Source organism: Rattus norvegicus, chromosome 3, assembly GCF_021556685.1.
Source record: "Rattus norvegicus strain SHRSP/BbbUtx chromosome 3, alternate assembly SHRSP_T2T, whole genome shotgun sequence".
NCBI classification, from domain to species: Eukaryota; Metazoa; Chordata; class Mammalia; order Rodentia; family Muridae; genus Rattus; species Rattus norvegicus.
The window spans coordinates 57,219,606-57,243,158 of record NC_141536.1 but is presented as its reverse complement, the minus strand read 5'-3'; the positions used below and the strand labels follow the sequence as shown (position 1 = coordinate 57,243,158).

Genomic DNA, 23,553 nt, shown 5'->3' with positions numbered 1-23,553 from the left:
CCCAGGATTGGGGAGGCAGAGGAAGAAGATGCATGTGAGTTGGAGGCTAGCATGGTCTGCCGAGTGAGCTCCAGGACAGACTGGGCTACATAGAGAAGCCCTGTCTTCAAACAAACAAACAAATGACAATGATTTTCCACTTTCTTACCCAACTCCTGGTAACTTTTGTTTTCCTTTCTGTTTCCAAAGATTTGCCTATGCTAGATGTCTTATAAAATAGAATTATATGGTTTTTTTTTATTCTTTTCTGCTTGGCTTATTACATTAAAAATAATACATTAAGAATGTCAAATACTTAGGTAAACTACTCTTTTACCACTTTTACTTATGTATTCTTTATGTATATGCGTGAGTGTCTGCTTACATGCATAAGTGTTACCTGAGCGCCTGGTATCTATGAAGGCCTGAAGAAAGTCTCAGAACTGCCTGTAACTAGATGTGAGCAGCATAGAGTGGGAACTGAACTCAAGTTCTCTGTCAGAATAGCAGCCACTGCTCTAGACTCTTTATAGCTTTTATAAAGTAAATTTATAGAAAGCAAACCCTAAAGTTAAATAAACATTAGGTACATCAATCAGTTGAAAACTTCACAGCGCATAGGCTGGAGAAGATATAGTTCAGTTGGTAAAATGCTTGTAAGAGGTCCTGAGTTTGATCCCCAGAAGCCACGTGAAAAGCAAGGTGCTCTGGCACACTTATATCCCTGTACCAGAGAGAGCAGCACCCCTCCCACCTTTTGGCCAACCAGCTCAGCTCCAGGCTGAGAGAGACGCCTGAGGAATGACACTGAGTCCATCCTCTGGCCACTGTATGAACACTCATGCAAGCACATACATATGTACCTTCATATATGGGAACATAAACACACAGAGAGAAGAGCGATGAGGACTGGAGAGATGACCCACTTAGTAAGAATGTTTACTGCTCTTTCAGAAGACCTAAGTTCAGTTCTCAACATTCATGTCCAACAGCTCACAACTTATAATGCCACTTGTGGGGACCCAGTGCCCTCTTCCAACTTCTGCGGTACTTATATACCTGGATGTACAGACAGACACACACACCTTTTTTGAAAAAAGGTGTATTAATCAAGAATGTAGACATATTATTATGGTTTATTATTTGAATGTACACAATATATCTAATGTGTACATTGAAATAATATATAAATTCAAAAATATATAATATATATTCAAAAGGTTTTAGAAAATATTTAAAGTGAGAATCATAAAATTCTTAATTTGATGTGATAATATCAATGTGGGACTCAAACTTTGTGTCTTCCTTACTTTTCTATTGTCCTGAGGAGACACCATGGCTAAGGCAACTTGTAAAAGAAAACATTTAATTGGAGACTGGCTTTCAATTTCAGAAAGTCAATCCATGATCATCATGGCAGAATATGGTTGTAGGCAAGCCTGATACAGGAGCTGCAGCTGATAGCTTACATCCGATCCACAACTTCAAGGCAGAGAGACTAATTGGAAATGGTGTGGGTTTTTGAAAGCCCACAAGACCAAACCTAATCCTTCCCAAGATCAATCCACCAACTGGGAACCAAGCATTCAAATACATGAGCTTATGGTGGCCATTCCCATCTACACATTGTGGTAGGTTGAACTACTTCATAGGTCCAGAAGTGATTATTCTAAATACCGATGAGGGCTTTGAACAGCGATGCTTTGAAGCAGCAATGGAAAAAGGCTGAGGGTTGAGCGAGTCTTTCCTTTTTGCTTTTTGCCTGAGAACCTCTTCATAACTGACTACAATTAACCAAATAATCTTCTTAACACTATATTTTGCTTCATTTACAGTCATTGTTAGCAAAGAACTATTGTTAGGTTTTAGAGAATAAAATGACTTCATATTTGGTCGTATAGTATGTGAGCATACAGCTAAAAATTGCTAAAGCTGAAAAACTTCTATGTCATTTACTCCCAGAAATTTTCTTTTACTTTTGAATTGAAGCTTTTATTCGTAAGGAACAGGTTCAGTTTAATACTATTTTAAGAAATGGGGTTTTATTCTTACAATACAAGGCAATAAATGCAATGAAATAAAATATTCAAGAAAGGTTTGTTGTATTGTCACATGCCTTTTCTAGCTGAATTGTAAGCCATTCCAGAACAGCTCCCTTAACCTCTCTTAACCAGAGCAGTCTTAACCTCTCTCTGACACTCTGACACTCGTATACTGCTTGTCACCACAAAGAAGCCTACTTTCCTTCTATTGCTGCAAGGATTTATATCTTGCCTTATATATTATTTTTATTTCTGACTTTTGCTTTCTTACAATTTATGCCTACTTAAAAGTGGCTTGTTTAACTTCAGGTAGTTTGTTGTGTGCTTTCTGTATTTTTTCACAGGGTTTCTGTGTTTACTCTGTATATTTTCTGATCCAGATTTGTGTGAGCACCACTTTGCCTTCACGCCCATCGTGACGGAGCTCTTGCAGGACACCAATGCATAGGGTCAGATGCCCGTTAGAGACTGTCTTGGGAAGGATTACCCTCAACAGAAGTTGGGGACTGAGCACATTACTTTAGAAAAGGACTAAGAGTCAAGTGCTGTGGTAGATAGTGTGTGTGTTCAGTGTGTTGCATAAATGGTATGAGTCTTAGTGCACCCTGTTCTCAGTTTGAGGATAAAAGTTGTGAAGTGCAAAGATGTTTGAGTCCTCCCAAGATAAAGCAGAGATTAGACTGATTTAGGATCAGCGCATTAGACAAAAGTAAATTCATCTAAGAGCTGATACAAAGGTAGATAGATGTGTCACTGGCATACACCAGTCTGGGTAGAGCACTTTAGCACTTTCCTAGGATGTATAGGCATTAAACACAGTGGCTACAGAGCTGGGCTTGGTGGTATATGCAGTTCCAAGAGTTCAAGGCCGTGTAAGAGAACATAGTGCGACCCTGTCTCAAAAATAGCAGGGAAATTAAAAATAAAAACCAGAGGCATGGGTTGGGGATTTGGCTCAGTGGCAGAGCGCTTGCCTAGGAAGCGCAAGGCCCTGGGTTCGGTCCCCAGCTCCGGAAAAGAGAAAAGAACCAAAAAACAAAACAAACAAAACCAGAGGCATGATAGCTTACACCTGTGTTCCCAGTGCATGGGCAACAGGGGCAGAGCAATCACAAGCTGAGGCTAACCTGGTCTACAGCATGGGAACTTGTTATACATAAATGAATGAATGAATGATAGCTGAGAGTTAGATCATGGCTGGGAGATTACTTGGCTTGTAGAATGCCTACTGGGCAAACTTGAGGACTTGAGTTTGGTTCCCCAGCACCAATATAAAAAACTGTGTTGGGGTTGGGGATTTAGCTCAGTGGTAGAGCGCTTGCCTAGGAAGCGCAAGGCCCTGGGTTCGGTCCCCAGCTCCGAAAAAAAGAACCAAAAAAAAAAAAAAAAACAAAAAAACAAAAAACAAAAAAAACTGTGTTTGGTGGCCAAGAGCAATCAAGGAAGATACCCATCATTGATTTCTGACCTCCACACATAGATGTTCACACACACACACACGCGCGCGCGCGCGCACACACACACACACACACACACACACACACACACACACACACACACTCCTGTGAATATGGTCTCCATGGACCCTTAGCAGGACCTAGCTTCTCTATTCATTCTGCTCTGCTGCAGCTGTTTCCCTATGCTCCCCAAACCTGTCACTTGTGCTCACTCTGTAATTCCATGCATTCCTTACCTCTACCAGATGACCTTGCTCCCAACTCCAAAGACCAAGGTAAAAGCCTGCAGGCAAAAATTCTTTCAATTTTCCATCAACCAAACTTGAAGCTGACTTACTCTTCTTATCCGTAGGAAAGTGTACACTTTTTCTGTTGCTTTTAAGTGGCTTTTTAGACAATTCATAAACTAAAATATTCACACTTTAAAAGTATACATTTCAATGGACTTTTAGTATACTCATAAAATTATATTTTGTCCATCAATCCCCCTTCCTTCCCTCTGTCTGTCCCTCCCTCCCTCCCTCTTCCTCCTTCCCTCCCTCCCTCCCTCTTTGTTTCCCTGTACAGATTGTTTAAATTGTATCTAAAATTATTTGGAGCAGAAATGTTTCTGATGTGGATTTTTTTTCATATTCTTCATTATTTGCACAGACCTTCTGCTATATCTTGAGCACAGGATCCAAATTCTAAACACAAACCCATCTGTGTTTCATATACACTGCATACTACCTGAAGACAGTTTAATGCAATTTTGGTATTCCTTCATTTTGACTGCCACTAGTCCCATGAGATTGGATGTGGGATTTTTCACTTGTGGACTCATGTCATTCTGAAAAGCTGGAGATTGTGGAAGTCACCTGGGTTTTGGAGTTGGTTCTTAATGGTTTTGTTTGTTTTGTGCCCCACCCCCACCCCCACCCCCACCCCCATCCCCACACAGGCTTTCTCTGTACAGCTCTTGCTGTCTTGGAATGTTCTCTGTGGACCAGGCTAGCCTGGAATTCAGAGATCTTCTTGCCTTTCTGGGATTAAAGTGTGTGCCACTATGCCTAGTCCAAAGTGTTCTCAGTTTTATGTAATACTTGTCTCTATAGATTCTTTCCAAGTTTTTCATAGAAAATAAAACATTTGCTGCCACAATTTTCTAAATACCCCCTTCAATTACATGTATATTTTAACTTTGTACTTATTGTTACTGTATTGGTGAGGATGTTGGCACCATAGAGTTGCATGTGAAGTCAGGTCTCTCTCCATCCACCTCTAAGTGGTTCTGGAGGTGGACTCCAGCTCTCTAGGCTTCAAACCATCTCCAAGACACAAGTGCCTTTTCTTTACTATCACCAGATCCTTCTGAGGAAGTTACTGGGGCTTACAGTCTTTACTCTTTAACAGTCATAAGTGCCTGTCTGCACCCTACTTCTTAGGAACTTTATGCTTGTGGTCTTCCTCGCCCGGCATGAAACTGGGGCAGTTTTTAAAATATGTGTATTTCTGTTCTATTTGTTACCTTCTTTTCTGTAAACCTGAATAAAAGCAGTGAACGGGAACTATGCCACAGCCTGCAAAGTTGGTTACTGTCTGTGACTTGAATTCAGTCTGACTCAAGTTTTTAAGAGCCTGGAGGAAGGTCTTAAGAGTCTGTCAGCGCTGACCTTTAGCCAGTGAAGTCTAGTTTCCAGGAGCTTTTGGTTCCCTTGGCCAACCTGATTAGCACAGTCTTTGTAGCTCACCTTTATCTACCTTGTTCTTTACCACGCCAGAATGACCCATTAAGGTCTGTTTATGGGTCCTAGGGTTAAGTCACTCACGATGATGACAGTGATCGTGATAATGAGGATGGTGATTTTTTGTTTTTTGGGGGTTTTTTGAGATGAGGATTCTATATAGCCTTTGCTATTCTGTAACTTGCTCTGTAGACTGGGCTGCCCTCGAACTCAAAAAAGTCCCTCAGCCTCTGCCTCCCTAGTGCAGGGAATAAAGTCATGCACCACCGTGCCTGACCGATCTGTGAATCACAACCCTCATAACTGAACATAAGAGAATTGTGAAAAATGTGGGAATATTAGAAAGGTTTCTAAGTCTGTGGCAACCAAAAATTAATTCATGACTAAACATGTAATGAATACAAGGTGTTTCTGACAGATTCATCCATTTGATTTTAAATTGTTCAGCTTGCTGACTGAAGGGTTTTTTGTTTTTGTTTTGTTTTTATTAAATGAAAAGTTTGGTCTTGGAATTAAGACAGAATTTTTAACAATTTCTGAAATGGCCCTAAAGATACTCCTGCTGTCTTATACTTGTATTTTTGTGAAGGGCCTGCTCAGCATTAACAATGGCTCTGAAAACCGCTGAAGTGCTGTCCAGTCAGCAGCATCGGACCCTCAGCCAGGGTCTAATTCCTTATGTAACCACCCGCTCATAGGATGCAAATCGTTCTAGTTTCTAGTAAATGGTAATATATGCATGCAAAAATGGTTTTTAAATAAAAGTTTTATAATTTATTATCAGTAAATATTTGGTTCATTTGCATATTTTGTATACTGTCGGCGCCAGCACCAACACGGTACCGAGAATCGGGAGAAAGCCTGCGGGATGAAAGAAGCACACACACACAGGTTATTCGAAGCACACACACACACACTGGTTATCCGTGTCAAGCCAGAAGAGGAAGAGAGCTTCTGGTTTATTTATTGACCAAACTATATATCCAAAGAACACCACTTAGCAGGTATCTGTCAAGCACAGTGGGGAACCCTGGCTGAGACTTCGGTAACAAAGGACCGACTATGTGGCCTGAATAAATTAGGGAAATAACCAGGAAGGCCAGCCTAATTCTGACTCAGGTGAGAAGTACCTGGCCAGACTGTTCCCAGTTGGGGACAAAAGGCTTCCACATGTAAGGGCAGGGCTCAGCAAGGGTCAAACCTTGTTGGAGACCCAGAAGAGTCTTGTTCAGGCTGACAACATTCTGTGAATGTAAACTTCTTGTGCCACACAGTGACAAAGCAACCAGGCCCAAATCCAGTATGGCTCCCACAGTATACCTCTATGCACAGGGCCATTAAAATTTGCTCAGGTATAAAGAGATTATTAATGGGAGAAGTCTTAGGAACCCTGTTCTGAACGCTTCCTTATTTCTTCTGTAAACTGGGTCCAAATACTTATGAATCACATAGGCAGTTTTGTTGCTGCCTTAGCCAAACCCTGAGAAGAAACCACTTTAAGAATTTATGTTAGTTCTATTGTAATGGAGCAGTGTGGCAGCACGAGCAGCTCCAGACCACATTGGCAGGAGTGGAGGCTACTTACTTATAGCTCTGTGCAGCAGGAAGGAAATAGAGGCCAGGAAGTACATCTGGGCTATAAAACCGTAAGGCCTTCTCCTGATGATCTTTCCTCCAGCTCGGCCCACCTTCTAATAGTTACTCAGTCTCTCAAATAGCAACCGGTAGGCTGGGCACCAGGTGTTTAAGCCGTGAACCTGTGGGAGATGCTTCACATTTAAATCATAGCAGCTCTTCTGATATGAAGACTTGCTCTATGTGGTCACATCCCTATCTCTGGCTAGAATTAATTGTCTAAAGATGGGTGAATTCTAAGTTTGTATCCCTAGCCTTAATCTAGCCTTTGAGCTCCAAATGAATATATTTAATTTCTGGCTGATTCCCCTTTGGTTTTTCAAACATATCACGGTAGTGTATCGAAATTCCAGTGCAAGAGCACTGCTTCAACCCAACCTCCTCCATTGTTCCTTAGTAAAATGTGCCAGCTTAAACCCAGGGTCCTGTGTACCCTAACCAGTCATTGCCACCGAGTTCCTCCTCTGCTTCCCCTGGTCATTCTGGACCCTTTTTTCCATCATAAACAGTACACTTAGGATTTGTTTCCATACTTAAACATCGTATTATTAGATCTAAGCTTAGTGTACTCATAAAACATAAGCTAATACGAAATTCAGATAGGTTTATTCTTTATAACATAGAGAATATGGGGTTTTTTTTCATTTTTTTTTTTTACAGTCCAGCCATTGTCTCCCTCCCAGTCCACCCTCCCACAGTTCCTCAGCCCATTCCTCCTCTACCCTACCCCACACTGTCTCCAAGAGGATGTCCCCCCCACCCCCCGCCCCACGCCGAACCAGGCCTCCCTAATCCCTGAGGCCTCAAGTCTCTGGAGGATTAGGTGCATCTTCTCCCACTGAGGCCAGGCCAGGCATCCTCTGCTGTATATGTGTTGGGGCTTCGGACCAGCTTGTATATGCTGACTGGTTGGTGGCTCTGTGTCTGAGAGATCTTGGGGGGTTGGGTTAATAATGTAGGTGGTCATATATGCAGTCCAGGTCCATGTTCCAAAATTTGTATTTCTTTATAATGTATGAGATTTTGAGTGGGAGAGATGGCTCGGTGGTTGAGAGCAGAGAGCACTGGTTGCTCTTAGAAAGGACTGAGTTCAGTTCTTGACACCTACCGTGGTGACTGAAAACCATCTGTAATTCTGGTTCCAAAGGATCTGATGTCCTCTTCTGACCTCCATAGGCACTATACACACACATAGCATACAGACATACATGCAGGCAAAACACTCATATAAATAAGAAATGTGAAGTGTCAGGGAATAGAGAGATGGTTCAGTGGTTAAGAATGTTTGCTGCTGGGGCTGGGGATTTAGCTCAGTGGTAGAGCGCTTACCTAGGAAGCGCAAGGCCCTGGGTTCGGTCCCCAGCTCCGAAAAAAAGAACCAAAAAAAAAAAAAAAAAAGAATGTTTGCTGCTCTCCCAGAGCACTTGAATTCAGTCGCAGCACAAACATCAGGAGTCTCACAATGGCTGGATCCAGGAGATCGATGCCTTCTTCTGGCCTCTGTGAGCACCTGAACACATATGGCAAACAAACATGAATTAAAATCTTAAAAAGAAATATGAAATCTCAAAATGACTAAAATGCATTAAAGATTAATACAAAGGAATTAGTAATGTTTTTACTATGTGCTTTATTGGTAAAGTACATATTTTTCAGTTAACTAAATTTATTTAAGTGGAAATTTTATTGCTCATTTTTGTATTAGAAAATATATTGTTATCTATTAACATATATGCTTATATATGTAACCATAAAGGAAACATTTACTTAGCCTATTATGCATTTTATCTAACCCACTTTTGCTCCAATTAGAAGTTTTTCAGATAGGCTTTAGGACTTTAATTTCTTACTAACACTAATTTTTCTTTTATATAAGAAAAGAACACACGAAAACATAGCACCTACTGATTGTTTACATGAGATTATCTTCTCTGACTGCAGTCTACTTCTGGTTTATCTTAGCTCCAACTGGCATCTTTTAGGACTCTAACACGTAACTGAAGCTTTTCAGGAAACACTGTTGGTGGACTTCATGTCTGCCGTGGTCCTCTTTAGGTGAAACTGCAGTGCTCCCAGTTTATAGTATGAACGGAAACTTGAAAACGAGCGCCAAAATGCCTGTGTCGGAAGCAAGGATCTACTGACTCTTAAACGAAGAGAAAGCCTGACATTCCTTCACCACTGGTCAGCACTCGCTGAGGCCCTTTGCTTTGTGAAAATGCTTATTGTCACAAAAGTATTTTATACTTTTATATGAGTAAAATTTAATTCCCTTTCTTACTTTGGATTGGCTGTCTTTTGTCTCTTTCCTTTTTAATTGACAAGGAACAGAAGGCAGTGTATGCTGGCCCTCTGTCTTCCTCCTGTCTCCTCCTCCTGTGTAGTCTGTCGCATGTCTCTACATACGCTGTTCCGGCCACTCATCCAGTAACCAGCTGGGCCATTTCACCTGCTGGAGCCATTAAAGAGGACTCTCTCCCCCTAGATTAATCCCCTCCGACATTAGTTTTTTGCACTGACAACTGCAGCAGGCATTCAGGATTTGCAGGTGGCCAGTGTGACGCACATAATTGCCTACAATTTTAGGCAATGAATAAAAATGGTCTACATTACTTGTCAAAGGTTGTATATGCAGTGCCAAGTGAGATCTATGGGAAGCCTTTTAGGGTTTAAAGAACAGTTAATAGCAAGGCTGCACAGGGCTTTTTTAATCATAATGCATTTGTAATATAGCACTTTGATCTTCTCCTTGTAGGAAATGGTATTACATTAGCCACTTTTAAACATTTATGAGTGAAATTCAGTTATAGAAGAGTAAAAGTGATTATTCTTAAGCAGAACATGTTCAATTTCATTAAAAGTTTTCGTCTTGCCCCTTCCTTGTTAAAATCCATGGGAAGCCCTTTCCCTGGGGGGCTTCAAATCAGGATCTAAGGATATGGGGCCTTTTTTTTTTTTAATTTTTCTTGTTGGTAACAGTAATATTTGCAAGGAAGGTATACTAAATATAGAGATAATTTATACAAATGGGCATTTACAAGAGAATAACTGGTCATAGTAATGAAAAAATACTCTCAGGAAATCTTACTACTAATAACTGTAGCAACAAATTTTAAGAAATGAATATTTAAAACAGGTCCATAAATTATCTTTACAAAAACAAAACCAAAAAATGTCCCCAAAACAGAAGGCCCGGATGATTCTCAAATATGCCTCTTGTGGAAGAGCTCAGTTTGACCTTTCAGCCCTGAGAGCCTTTTATTAACACCTGCCTGTAAGGAGACCCTTGCCACACGCAGCTTTTAGATTCAGACCCACAGAACTGATGAGGAAAGGCTTGAAGGGTTCAGTTTGTGTCACTTGCTGTTTGGCGTTTCCATTTCACAGATGATTAATCTTTCTGTGAAGAAAGGCCAGAGAAACAAAGCCGGGCGGCCTCTTCCCGCAGTCCCTCCTTCTGAATGCACACTAGCTTGCTAACTAAAAGGCCTTTAGATTTCCAGCAGAGAGAGATGTTCTGAAAGTGAATGCAGCTGGTTGGAGGTCACCAGTGCAGGGCTCTTGCCGTTGTGTGATGGAGGCTTTGGCAGGTTGGGGTGTTGGGGGGGGGGGCAGTGGCGAAGTGACAGGGAGAAGGGGTTGGCAAAAAAAATTAATTCAGAAGAGAAAAGGTTTGGGTCAGTTCATTTAATATTTTGTAGAGTAAATAATCAGTCATAGGTTTAAATTAGTTGTTTGTATTTCTTTTTAAGGAAAAACCATATTTTAGTCTCTTTTCAGTATACTCCCCATTTCATAATAGCATGTGACATCACTAGATAATGTTGACTCTGAAATTCTATCTTTGATGTGATTGAGTTGTCTTGCAGTTTTTCATATTGTTATGTTAACTGATTTTGCTGACTTTGTGTGCTAAAAATCTAATGCTTCATCAATATTTCATCAGTTTTCATTTGAGATACAAAAGTTGTATTTCTGTTCATTGCAAGAGTTATCTTTATTTCGAGGACTTGAAACTTGTAGCACTTAGTGTCCAGTGCTTACTGCTCATCTTGTATTTACTTCTTCCTTGATTGTGTACAGGACATAATGTGCAAAGTCAAGTCTTGGGTTATAGATCAAAAGAAACCTGTTCGCTTCTATCATGACTGGAATGACAAGGAGGTACGTGTGGACACTGCATCTGTTTCTGCCTTCATTTCTCAGAGAACAAACCGAGCTGCTGTTGTCCTATAGTTAGTGTTACATAGTTACTTTTATTTCTGTCAGCCACTGTAAATTCCTAAGCTTATTTTCCCCCTTTCCCAGCCTCTCACTTTAAATATTTCATAACATCTAATCCTTTATAAACAAAAGATTATAAAAATTAAAATGTTTACGCAAAGAATGTTTATGTTCAAATTATTCAATGTTTTACTGCATCTTTACTAAGCTTTTTAAGGGCTTCTTTCTCTGTCTCCTCTCTAGATTGAAGTGTTGAATAAACACTTACTTTTGACTTCCAAACCAATGGTCTACTTGGTGAACCTTTCAGAAAAAGACTACATAAGAAAGAAAAACAAGTGGTAAGTGTTTCTTCTCGGATATGCCCACATGCAGCATGTAGGTACGTGCATATGTGTGTGTAATGTGTTTGATTTTAATATCTTTTCCTTATAAAATGTTAAGAATTAGAAAGTTTTGTGTCATGTTACATTTAAAAGGTAAGTTTCCTAAATGAATTGCACTAATAGAACATTACAAACTGAATTATATTAGAAAATTTTGAGTTGTATAAATTTGCTTATTAAATTTAAGTTTTTAAGATGTTTTGTTACAAAGTGAGGGTAAATTTATTTGGAACAATGAAGTGTTTTAAACTGAGAGTTTGTAGCCACATTGATACTTCAGATGACCTTAAAACCTTTACTAGGGATTGCAGCTGACATAATTTTTTTTTTTCTAAATTTTAAAACCAAGATTGAATAGTTTGGGGGGGGGGGGGACAAGAAGGGAGGGAGGGAGGGAGGAGAAGAAAGAGAGAAGCAAAACCTAGGTGTGGAAAAGGTCCAAATACTGGCTTGAAACTTCTGAAGTATATCAAGGTAAAAGCTGCATTTGTGTGTTGCCATTCTAATATGTAACATAAACGTGAGAGGACCCGTGTGTCCGTGTGGGCATGGAGACATTTGGCATAGTGTTCACTTTGACTTGCCTCACTAGACCCTCATGTTTTATACCATTGAGTCATAGAAACAAATCAAAACTATACAAAGACAAAGATCTGAGTTCTCCTAAAATATATTGTCGGCTTCTCCCTGAACTTCATTAAGTACTTAGATGCACATGGTTTCAATTTTCCATTAAAAATTCTCATTTCCATATGATATCAAAGAGTGAGAAGGCTTTAAACTGAAAAATAAACATTCATAGACTGGAAGCCAAAACAATAATTAATGTCAGATGGTTAACTCCAATAAATCATTAGAATAAATTCTGTGAAATTACTGCAACTAAAAATGCCCTGTTGATATTACTGTAAGACATTTTGTGTCCCTGATAGGAAGCTGAGTTTAACCTCTTTATTGGCAATGTTCTAGAAAGAATAATTTAGCATAAAAATGTAGTTCAGACTGGTCATTGTCCCCCAAAAGTAATTAACTTTAAAATATAATCAGTTCCATCCTGTTTCAAACTCTAATAAATTTAATGATTAATGTGTCAAAAATTGTTTGCTTTAAGAAAGAATTTTAAAATTTATTATTTGACTTCAGTTAATAAATCTTCTCATGGCAGTATGAGTGGTAGCTTTCCCTGAGGCCGGTAAGACAATACAGACATCAAAGCTTACACGGAAGGGATGAGTCCGCTTCCCTGCCCAAAGGGGCTTCTCACACCTGTATTTCAGTGATTACAGGTAGAACTCCCTGGCTCTAATTGTATAGTAAATACGGTTTCCCAGACCCTAATGGTACACAGACTGCTTAGGAGACGCCAGTCTGTGATTTAGCTGTCGCCAGACACCCCATGTTTTTTGTGAGACCAGTTGTGATGATGATATGGTTATAGCCCATTGAAACTACTCTTGTCTAAATAGCAAATTTTAATTTGTAACAACATAGATGTATGAATGGTTCTATTTATAAAACCAAATTTTTGTAGGTTTTATGTACAGCTAATGATCTGGTCTGACATTGGGATATGTGTGTTGGGGGGAGGTGTCCAGATCTTGTGGAAGTTAGTGTAATTGTAGCTGAAAGATCAAAGACTGGGTAAGTGAGTGATGTTCCAGAAGAGAATTTACCACATAGCCATTTTCTGTACAGTTTCTGCCGCCTGCTGTTCCTATTTTCCCTCGAGCTAGCCATTGACTACCCCCTGTGCATCCCTGCTCGTAAAACAGAATTGAGGAAGTGTTTGTCATGTATTTATGAGTGGGAAACACTGTGTGATAGGGAATGGCATCTACTGGAGCCGGAAAGATTGCCACTTTGCTCCCATTCAGCCACTCTGCTGCAGCTTTAAATCTCTGTTTATGTAACATAGCCTTCATATTAAAGCCCTGAATGAGTTTTTATTATGAAAGAGACACACTAGGTTTTCATCATGTCTAACACTGCAAGCAAATGTAAATAGTTAAAATTCATTTTAATTCCTACATCCACTTGCTTTGTTAGCATCTTGGTTTTTGGTAATATTTGTATCTAAGCCCCATTTGCATCAGTTGCTCCTTTACCTGTCCTGCAAAAACAATTGTTTTAGGGTTAGCATGTAATATTACTGTAGCAAATAGGACTGATGTGGGAAGTGGTAGTAAGTGCGCTCACAAGAGCTGGGCCTGATAGGGAGTAGAGCACTTGCCTAACTTGTACAAGGTCCTGGGTTGTCTCCAGCACCAAGAAGAAGTAATACATACATAGTGCGCACACGCGCGTGTACACACACACACACACACACACACTATTTTCGGTGGTTAGAAAAGATCAAGGAAGGTTTGTGGCTCTGACCCCAAGAGGAAGACTATATTTCAGGTCATATTTCTAGAGTGATAAACATTTTTGGTTTCTGGCTAAAATTCACTTTAAATGGTAGTGTGTTATTTTTTAATTCTAAGTTGTTGGGTTTTTTTTAATAGTATTTTGGTAGATAAGGCTATTGTACATGAACTAGAGGCATACTTACTGTTTTGAAAGGTAAAAGCTAGACTGAGTCTGACCCTCCACTGTGTTAGCAGTGCTGAATTCATTAGTTCATTGATGGATGACTAAGACCTAGGCCCTGAGGAGAAGCTGGTGTGGCAGCTAGGTTGGCTATAGTTGTGTTGTGATTAGATGACAGTAATCAAGATACTGTGTAAGAATCTAGAGAAGCCATTAATGTTATGACAAATGAATGAATAAACTATGTGGGAATTTTTATTGATTTTGGTGGATGCTAATGATTTTTGAACACTTCATTTTCTAAACATGATCAGTTGTTACAAGCAAGATTATACCCAGTGTTAATTTTCATTTTAGATTGCCTAGTGAGTCATGGTGTCAAGCAGGTATGGGACATTCAAACTGTCAAACCACTGCTTAATTGGAGGTTTAAATTTCAATCTTTGTACCTTTGCTGCTCTGTTAGTAATATATGCTGTCCAATTATGGAATCAGTAGAACAAACTAATTTTAGATATTTTTACACCTAACGGCTACCAATTATGTTTCAGTCATGTGTTCCCTTGCCCTTACCATTCTTTAAACTATTGATAAGGACAGTTAGGTCTTGTCTACTTGTGCCACATAGATGTTCATCTAGAAATACAAATAAAATTTAAAACATGCACACTTCTTACATATGTCTTGGTTAATAAATGAGTCATTTTAAATGATGAATTTTTTCAAGATTCATAGACAAATATTTGGGAATCTTTTCAAGTTTTAGAACAATAGACTATGTCAAGGACACAAAATTTTAAATTCACAGAAGCTTTATTAAACCATATACATATGATGTATGATTCATGTTTTGATTTTTAGCTTGTCATGACAATGTTTCTCTGTATAATCCTGGCTGTTTTGGAACTTGCTTATAGACCAAGCTGGCCTCAAACTCAGACATCATCTGCCTCTGCCTCCCTAGTGCTGGGATTGTAAGTATGGCCACCACACCAGTCATTGATTCAGTTTTTGTCTGCCCACCTTCCTGCTTTTGTTAGTTTTTGATGTTTCTTACAAAACCAAAAATAACTCTAGAATGATATATATTGTGTAACTGGTATACGGGAAAATCATGGAATAGTTTAATCTTGTCTTACTTTACCAGATTATTTTAACATAAATTTAGTTGACTCATTTGCAAACGTTAGTGTATGGCGCGTGCCAGGGCATGCTTGTGGTCACCAGAGGACAGCGCAGGTTCCTTCCTTCCACCGTTCGAATCCTGGAATGGAGTTTCGGATATCAAGGCTGGTCGGTGGCAGATGTCTTTCCCCAATGAGCGACCTCACCAGCCTCTGAATCATTTTTTTCACATATGTGCATTTTCATGTAATGATATTTGTGAATTTCTGGTTTTGTTTTATTTGTGGTTATTTTTCTTTGATGAAGCCAAGATTGTCCTTGAACTTGAAGCAATCCTCTTGCCTCCACCTTTCAAGCCGGACTTGTGTTTGGTTTTCCTTAAATGTTTTTTGGTTACTCTTTCAACAATTTCAGCTTCTTATCAAGTGGCAATAGTATACGTGCACACATCATGAGGATGATAATTATTGAAGCGTAACTCTCTGTAGAAAGGCTATTGCTCCACCATAAATGCATATATGAAAGCCTGTTTGCATTTTGTTCAATGTGATTTATTATTTCTATTTGTGGGGTAGCTCACTCATAAAAAAATACCATGGTAGGAGTCAATTGTAATTTCCATGAGCATCATCTCCTCAGGGTGATATCTGAGTGATAGAATTCATCAAATGTATAGGATTAAGGTTTTTCTCTATGAAAAACAAACATTTCATAATTTTTTCTAGCTTCAAGAGAATAAACAGTTTAGGCCCTTTTTAAAAATAGCAAGTATTTTATAGAATTCTCTCAAATAGTTTATTTATGAATTTCCTCGTATACCAGTGGTTTTCAACCTTCCTAGTGCTGTGACCTTTAAATACAGTCCCTCATGTTGTTGTGAGCCCCAACCATGATTTTCATTGCTATTTCATAACTGTAATTTTGCTACTGTTATGAACCATGATGTAAAAATATCTGTGTATTCTGATGGTCTTAGGTGACCCCTGTGAAAGGGTCATTCGACTCCCAAGGGATCGTGATCCACAGGTTGAGAACTACTGTCATACACATACATACAAATGTGATCTAGAACATGAAAGAAATTTGTTTATAATTCAAATTACCAGTGATTCATTTGTAAGTACAGTCCCAGGGGATCCAGCACTCTTCTGGCTTCTGTTGGCATCAGGCATGCACCTGGTACACAGACAGGCATGCCGGCAAAGCCCAATGACATTAAAAAATAGTAACAATAATAAAAAATGGAATCTGATTAGTGGTTGGTAGAAGTGGAGGAGAGTTTTGAAATGCAGAGAATTTAAGACTGTTGGAATTGAGGCACAGCCTGGTGCCTCTAAGAATGGCATCTTAGACAGTGTGCATGTCTTTCTGGGACAACACAAAGGAGAACGCTAATTTGAACTATTTCAGTGTTTTGTCCTTTATGCCCTGTATTTTCAGAATAAGAGAAAATATTACTTTCTCTGACCTTTGCCCTCATGCTACATATTCTCTAGGTATAGAACTCACATTTAGAGTCGTAGTTAAGCAAATTTTGAAGGCTAGCCAAAAATGCTATATACCATTAATAACATATCTAGTAAGAAAAATGGACTCTCAAAAAGTCTGAGAATATGCTTGAGTTCTAAATGAAAGAATAGCTTTTATCAAGAAGTTTGATCTATTAAGAAAAATACTGCTTTGCCGGTGTGGTAGAAGCCTTTAATCCTAGACTAGAGAGGCAGAGGTGGGTCTCTGCATTACAGGCCAGCGGGGGAAGCGAGAGGGAGGCTGTCCAGGGAGAAGTGACAGTTGGAAGTGCTAATATGCTGGGCTCTGCTGCTCAGCATGTTGTCGTTGTTTTGGTTGGTTTTCTCCTTAGGCAAATTATGTAAACCGTCCTATAGAGAGCAGTTCATCTATTGTTCATATAAAGTGTATTCCATATAAACAAAATTCCCCAGACTGAATTGTCGTAGCTCAGGAGTAACCTAGTAACAGGGAAAGGGATTTGTTGTCTGAATTATCTTCTGGGTACTGGAAATGTCCCTTAGTTTTTCTTCTGTTGCCTGAGTAAAGAAGCAGGATGCATCCCATGTCTTCACAGCTCACTCGCTCGGTGGGGCTCCCAAGAATCACAGTCACAGTCACGTGTGTGGTCCTGCAGCTTTGCTGTGTGTGACTTAGATGATTTTATTGTTGCTGCTTAGCTCCCATCAGCATAATTTTAAAAATTGTCATTGCATTAAAATTTATTTATTAAAATAAATTAGGAAGTTGCTCTTTTAAAAGCCCTTAAAAAAATTCTCCCTCCCTCCATCCCTCTTCCCCCCACCCCCTCTCTCTCAGTTTCTCTGCATCTGCATGTGTGTGGTGTGTGCTTACAGTGACAGGACGAAGGATGCCAGCCCTAGGGTGCTGAATGGAGGAGAGGCCCTGAAGGGCCACCTCTTCCCATGCCAGGGTTTGCTGTTTCCTTTCACTTTCGCTTAGCATGTGCAAAGCATGTGCGATAGTACTAAGCTTTATTTATAGTCTCTAAATTTTATGGTGTTTTTAAAATGAAATACTGTAAATTTACAAAAAAGAAAAGTATGCAGATATCCAATGGTTCCTAAATCTTCACATTCTGGTTTGTAGAAATTTCCCCAACTGGAATTCCGTGGAATGTAATACAGGCTCAGCACCCAGCTTAGGAGCCTTTTCTTGCAAGGCTGGAAATAAGACTTGACTTTTCCCCAAGTCCTGTTCTTTCTCTCCTTCTCAGTTCTTCAAAGTAAGGCATTTCTCCTGAGTCTCCATATGCTTTCGCATCTTCCTCTTAAGGTGGGCAGTGGTTGGTTTGGCTGGAATTGGAGAATGTATGTGAAAATAAAATACACATGTAGAATTGGCATATCTTTAGTCAAGACTAGTACTACTACCTAAACTAGTGTGTTCTTTTTTTAAGTTTCCGAGAATGCATCTTTCCATCAGAAACATTAATCTTGTGATATGCACCATAAAAGCTTATTTAGCTTACATTGTAGCAGGCATTTCAGTTTAGGTGAGACAGGCTTTGGTGCCTGTTTTTTTTGTTTTGTTTTTGTTTTTGTTTTTTTTTTTTATTAACTTGAGTATTTCTTATATACATTTCGAGTGTTATTCCCTTTCCCGGTTTCCGGGCAAACATCCTCCTCCCCCCTCCCCTTCCTTATGGGTATTCCCCTCCCAGCTCTCCCCCCATTGCCACCCTCCCCCCAACAGTCTAGTTCACTGGGGGTTCAGTCTTAGCAGGACCCAGGGCTTCCCCTTCCACTGGTGCTCTTACTAGGATATTCATTGCTACCTATGAGGTCAGAGTCCAGGGTCAGTCCATGTATAGTCTTTAGGTAGTGGCTTAGTCCCTGGAAGCTCTGTGGTATCTGTTTTTATTACCAGTTTTTCTACTCAAAAATGTATTCTGAGATAATTGTCATAAAAACTTAGAGCTTACCCTTATTTATAAGGTTGGCATATAAGGTTTGTATAAGTATCCATTCTGTCTTTTAGAAAAATGCTTTATTATAGCAATGAGAAGACTAACTTCGTAAAAAGTGTCATTAAGAATATTTACTGAAGTGGAAAGATGACTCAGTGGTTAAGAGTGCTTAGTACTCTTCCAGAAGGTCAGAGTTGAGTCTCTGATGCAGAAGGCTCAGAACTACCTGTAACTCCCACCCACTCCTTTTCTAAGCAAGTAATTATTGATGCCTTCTGTGTATCTCTCTTTTTTTTAGATAAACTCATTTATTTGACATTAAGTTATACAAAGAAAGATATATGCAACTGCTTAAAAAGAACCACATTTTCATGTTACTAAAACAGCAGTGGCCAAAAATGACGAATTGTAGAATGGACCCCAGGATTTAATGCAAAAAAACACCCTGTACAGAAAAATGTCAGACTTCTAACTTTACAGAATCCAGCACTACACGGGCTTCTTATACTCCTCTGCTTCTTCCAAGTCTTTTTCACTCTCTAATATCTGCTGAAGAGCAGTATATGCAGCCTCAAACTGGCGCTGGCAATCTGGGATCATCGTCTGGGAGGATCTTTGCATGCTTCTTAATGGCATAGTTTTCACCGTCTTCAGCCTTCAGTTTTAAAATCTTGTCTTCTTGCTGCTTTGCTTCTTTTTCATACATCACTTTTTCTTTGACCAATCACTTCACCACTCCAGTCTTGATCTTGATCTGCCTCACACGAGGTTCCGCCATGGTCTCTAAGGAGCCGCAGGAAGGAGAGGTCTTCTGTGATCTTATACCTGTGTAGGTTATAAATAGAAAAGGCCTTGTTTCCATAAGGCTGTTCTCTCATGGAAATAGACATTCAATGAGACATTAGACATGTCAGGAAATTATTACAACATTAAATAAAAGCAAAGCAGACAAGTGACACCATCTTAGCTAACATAGGTAGGAAGGCCTCAGGAAGAAGGGGCACATCAAGGATCTGAGCTAGGACAGAAAATATGTGGGGCAGCATGGGGCAAGTTAATCAGGAGACTGAATAGGAGACAGTAGTCAGTGCAGTCATGGTGAGACTGGATTTTATTACCTTACAGAGCCTCTAGAAACTACTTTAAAAAGAACTTAGGAGTTCTTATTTAAAGATACTGCAATTCAATAAACTTAAATATATGGATTCTAAAATTTAATTCTTTATTTTTTTCCTACATTTAATGTCATTGGTTAGCTTTTCCTATGCCAAACCAAAAGACAAACAGTAGATGATCATTTGTTTAACTTCCTGCTGTGTGACAGGCACTTGAAGTTCAGAAATTGCTAAGATATTAATAAAAAAAACCTGAAGCTTATATAAATAATAATATCATGCACACTTTATAGATATGGCAGTTGGAAAGATAACAGGATATGCCCATATACTCGAGTGTGGGTGTGTGTGTGTGTGTTGTGTGCATGTGTTGTGGTAAAAGAGGTCCAGCTGACTTGAATATTTATGCCTGTTCCATGTGTGATAACTGGAAGCCAGGTGGCTAGTACAGGATGTGTTACGAATTCCCACAAACCTGAGAACTATGTGCTGCTCCTAGGATATGTTTCTGTTGCTGCTGGGTTTGCCTCACCTTGTAGTTTTACTAATTATAGAATACCTCACTGCTAAGGAGCAAGAGGAGTATATTTTAGCATACTTAGGCACGTGCTAGAAAGAAAATTCTGTGGACACTACCAAAAACTAAAAATTGTATAAAATTGCCAAATCTAAAATAATTGGTGTTGTCACAGTACAGACTTCCCCAAACTGTAACAGGCTAGTTTTTATACATTGAGATGAGCATGTTTTCCAACACAGGGAGGAACTAGTGACAGTAATGGGCACAGATAAGAAAGTATGTCTGCACTAGCTGTATTACTTCTACTGCATTGCAGGTTCAATACGCTTCCGTGGTTATTCTTGCAGACTAATGTTTTTGATAAGGAAATGTTTCCTAAATCACTTAAAAACAAATACTTGACCCTTTTTTAAAAAAGCAAATCATTGTCTGTTAAAAACAATTCTTGGGGGCTGGAGAGATGGCTCAGAGGTTAAGAGCACTGTCTGCTCTTCCAGAGGTCCTGAGTTCAATTCCCAGCAACCACATGGTGGCTCACAACCACTTATAATCAGGTCTGGTGCCCTCTTCTGGCCTGCAGGAATACACGCAGGCAGAAAGCTGTATGATGTATACATAATAAATAAATAAATTAAAAAAAAAAAAAAACAATTCTTGGGTCTGGAGAGATAGCTCGGTGGTTAAAAGAGCACTGACTGCTCTTGCAGAGGTCCTGAGTTCAATTCCCAGCAACCACATGGTGACTCACAACCATCTGTAATGGGATCTGATGCCCTCTTCTGGTGTTTCTGAAGACAGCTACAGTGTACTTGTATATAATAAATAAATAAATCTTTAAAAACAATTCTTTACTGCCAGATTGAGCCAAGTTGCAGGACAGGAGAAAACACTACCAACTAGAGTTAAGGCAAATAATTCGTATGACTAATGTTGGACTAGGAGTGGACATCATGCCAGTGTACACTTAGTTACATACCGCTTATGTTTGAGTCCCAATAACTTTATAAAGTAGATACTGTTATCACCCACATTGAAAACCATGTATAGGAAATTACGGAAGATGATCAGAATTACTAGCTACTGGGCAGCATTAGGATTGAAACCTAAGAGGTTTGTCTGCAGAGCCCACTCATGTTCTTCACAGCTGTGTCATCCAGTGTCAGCATCAGGTCATGGTAATGCTGCTAAGGTAAAAAGGGCCAGAAAATATGTCACATGCCAGGCACATTCCTATACTATACATTTTATATCAATAAAGCTTTATTATTGTTAAATAATTTACGTTATACATATATTCAGAGAAGTGGCTTACCAGTTACAAGTACCGCTCTTCTCCAGAGGACCCAAGTGCAGTTCCTAACTCCCATGTCTCGTGGCTTCCAACAACTTATACTCCAGATCCAAGAATTCCAATACCTTCCTCTGGCTCCTGGGGGTCAAGATGCACACACAGAGATACATACACACATAAAGTTTAGGCATAAAAAAAATTTGAGATTAAAAAATTTACCATAACATAATTAGGAAATGCCAACTGAAAATAACATAAAAATATATTTATTTATGGACTTACCTCTAAAACTTTTCCAATTTAACAGCCTTTACAGGGACAATCATGAAGATAGCTTATCTGTTTCTATGTGGAAAACATAGAGGTCCCAGCACCTAACTGACATTGCAGCTCACAAACCATCCCAGTCCCAGGGGATCCAGCTCTCTCTCCTCTGATCTCTGTGGACACCAGACATGACCATGGTGCACAGACATACAAGCAAGCACACTTACACTTAATATAATAAAATAAATAAATCTGAAAAATCAGAACCTCAAATACTGCTTTTTCCAAGCCCTGGGTTGTTTGCTTTCTAGTGCTGAAGTCAAACCCAGGCCTCATGGCTGCTAACAAGTTCTCTACCATCAAACCGCATGCACACGCACACCCCACCTGTGTTTGTAATTACATGGTAATTTACTATATTCAGTACATTTTCAGTAGCAAGGATTTGTTCTTCTATTGTATTTTTTAATTATTTTACTTTTGAGATTATAATTACATCATTTTCCCCTTCTTTTTCCTTCAAACATTCCCGTACATTCTTCCTTGCTCTCTTTCAAATCATGGCATCATCTTCTCATTTCCCATTAATTATCGATACATGCATGCATGTGTGTATGTATATATTCCTAAATACATAAATACAGACCGTTCAGTTTGCATAATGTAACTTCTGTGTGTGTTTTCTGGGCTGAGTTTTTGGTATTGGATAACCAACCATTGCTGTACTACTACTGCCTGGCAAAAACCATTTTTCCCATTCTCGGCCTTAATAAGAGTTTGCTTTTGGGGGCTAGAGAGATGGCTCAGTGGTTAAGAGCACCGACCTGCTCTTCCAGAGGTCCTGAGTTCAATTCCCAGCAACCACATGGTGGCTCACAACCATCCCTCTTCTGGTGTGTCTGAAGACAGCTACAGTGTATTCATATAAATAAAATAAATCTTTTTTTAAAAAAAGAGTTTGCTTTTGAAAACTACTTTAAAAATAGAGATGCAGGCCTCTCTGTCTTTGTGTGTCTCTTTTACAAAATACAAGTGGGTGATTTGTGTATTGCTCTGGGTAAATTACTATTTTAGTTCATAGCAGTATACTGGAAAGAGCATTGTGTGTGTGTGTATATGTACACACTTATATATTACACACACACACACACACACACACACACACACACACACACACACACATGAATGAGGCTTGGGAGAAATAACTACCACTAGTTAGAAGCTTATGTGCCTGACTTAGGGACTTTTCAATATGTCCTTTGCTGTGTTTCATCTTTTTAACAGGCTCATGAGACAAAATACAGCCTGTTAGGGAGAACAACTCAAGGCTTAGAGAGGTAAAGTAAGAAACCTAGTTAAATATTTGAAACATTTCTTTTAGTTTGAACTCAGGAGATAAAGTATAAAATAGTTTTGCATTATAGTACATTTTAATGCAAAAAACATGCAAAGAATTTTCTATGTTGCTTAAATCCTAGTGAAAAATTATACAAAAACTCCTATCTGCCAGAGAACACACGTAATTTTGAAATTTACAAAGAATGACAACGCAGTTTGATTAGCTTCCTTACAGCCCTAGGTGTCTTCACCTGCCAGAGTGCTTCTCTTAAAGATCTGTCGGAATTAAATGAAATACTATGTACAACCTACTGAGGTGAACTATGATAGAATAGGTTCATTTTCAGATTGATTTTATACAGTTCTTGTAATTCTGTGAGAAAAGCACACATGTGTATGAACATGAGTAGATTAGTTACTTAGTACCCGAAACTTGTCATCATGTAGTAAAAATCTCTTAATCCAGGCCTTGCTAACACAGA

General features: G+C 39.2%; 1 protein-coding gene and 1 long non-coding RNA gene across 5 annotated transcripts in view; one reads left to right on the top strand and one right to left on the bottom strand.

Moving 5' to 3' along the window:
* The window catches only part of Ola1 (Obg-like ATPase 1), a 119,225-nt gene that overhangs the window by 62,146 nt on the left and 33,526 nt on the right, over positions 1-23,553 (top strand). The window contains 2 exon segments of the mRNA NM_001033927.1: positions 10,921-11,001; positions 11,305-11,402. Of these exon segments, the coding sequence (NP_001029099.1) occupies positions 10,921-11,001; positions 11,305-11,402 (179 nt within the window).
* LOC102546819 (uncharacterized) overlaps positions 18,610-23,553 on the bottom strand; it is a 64,646-nt gene continuing 59,702 nt past the window's right edge. The window contains exons 4-5 of one of the 4 annotated variants that reach the window (XR_015684396.1): positions 21,488-21,604; positions 18,610-19,365 (exon numbers count right to left, since the gene is read on the bottom strand). This is a non-coding gene — a long non-coding RNA (uncharacterized LOC102546819). The remainder of the gene's footprint in view (positions 19,366-21,487; positions 21,605-23,553) is intronic. The other 3 variants (XR_015684392.1, XR_015684398.1, XR_015684391.1) reach the window with 3 other exon arrangements.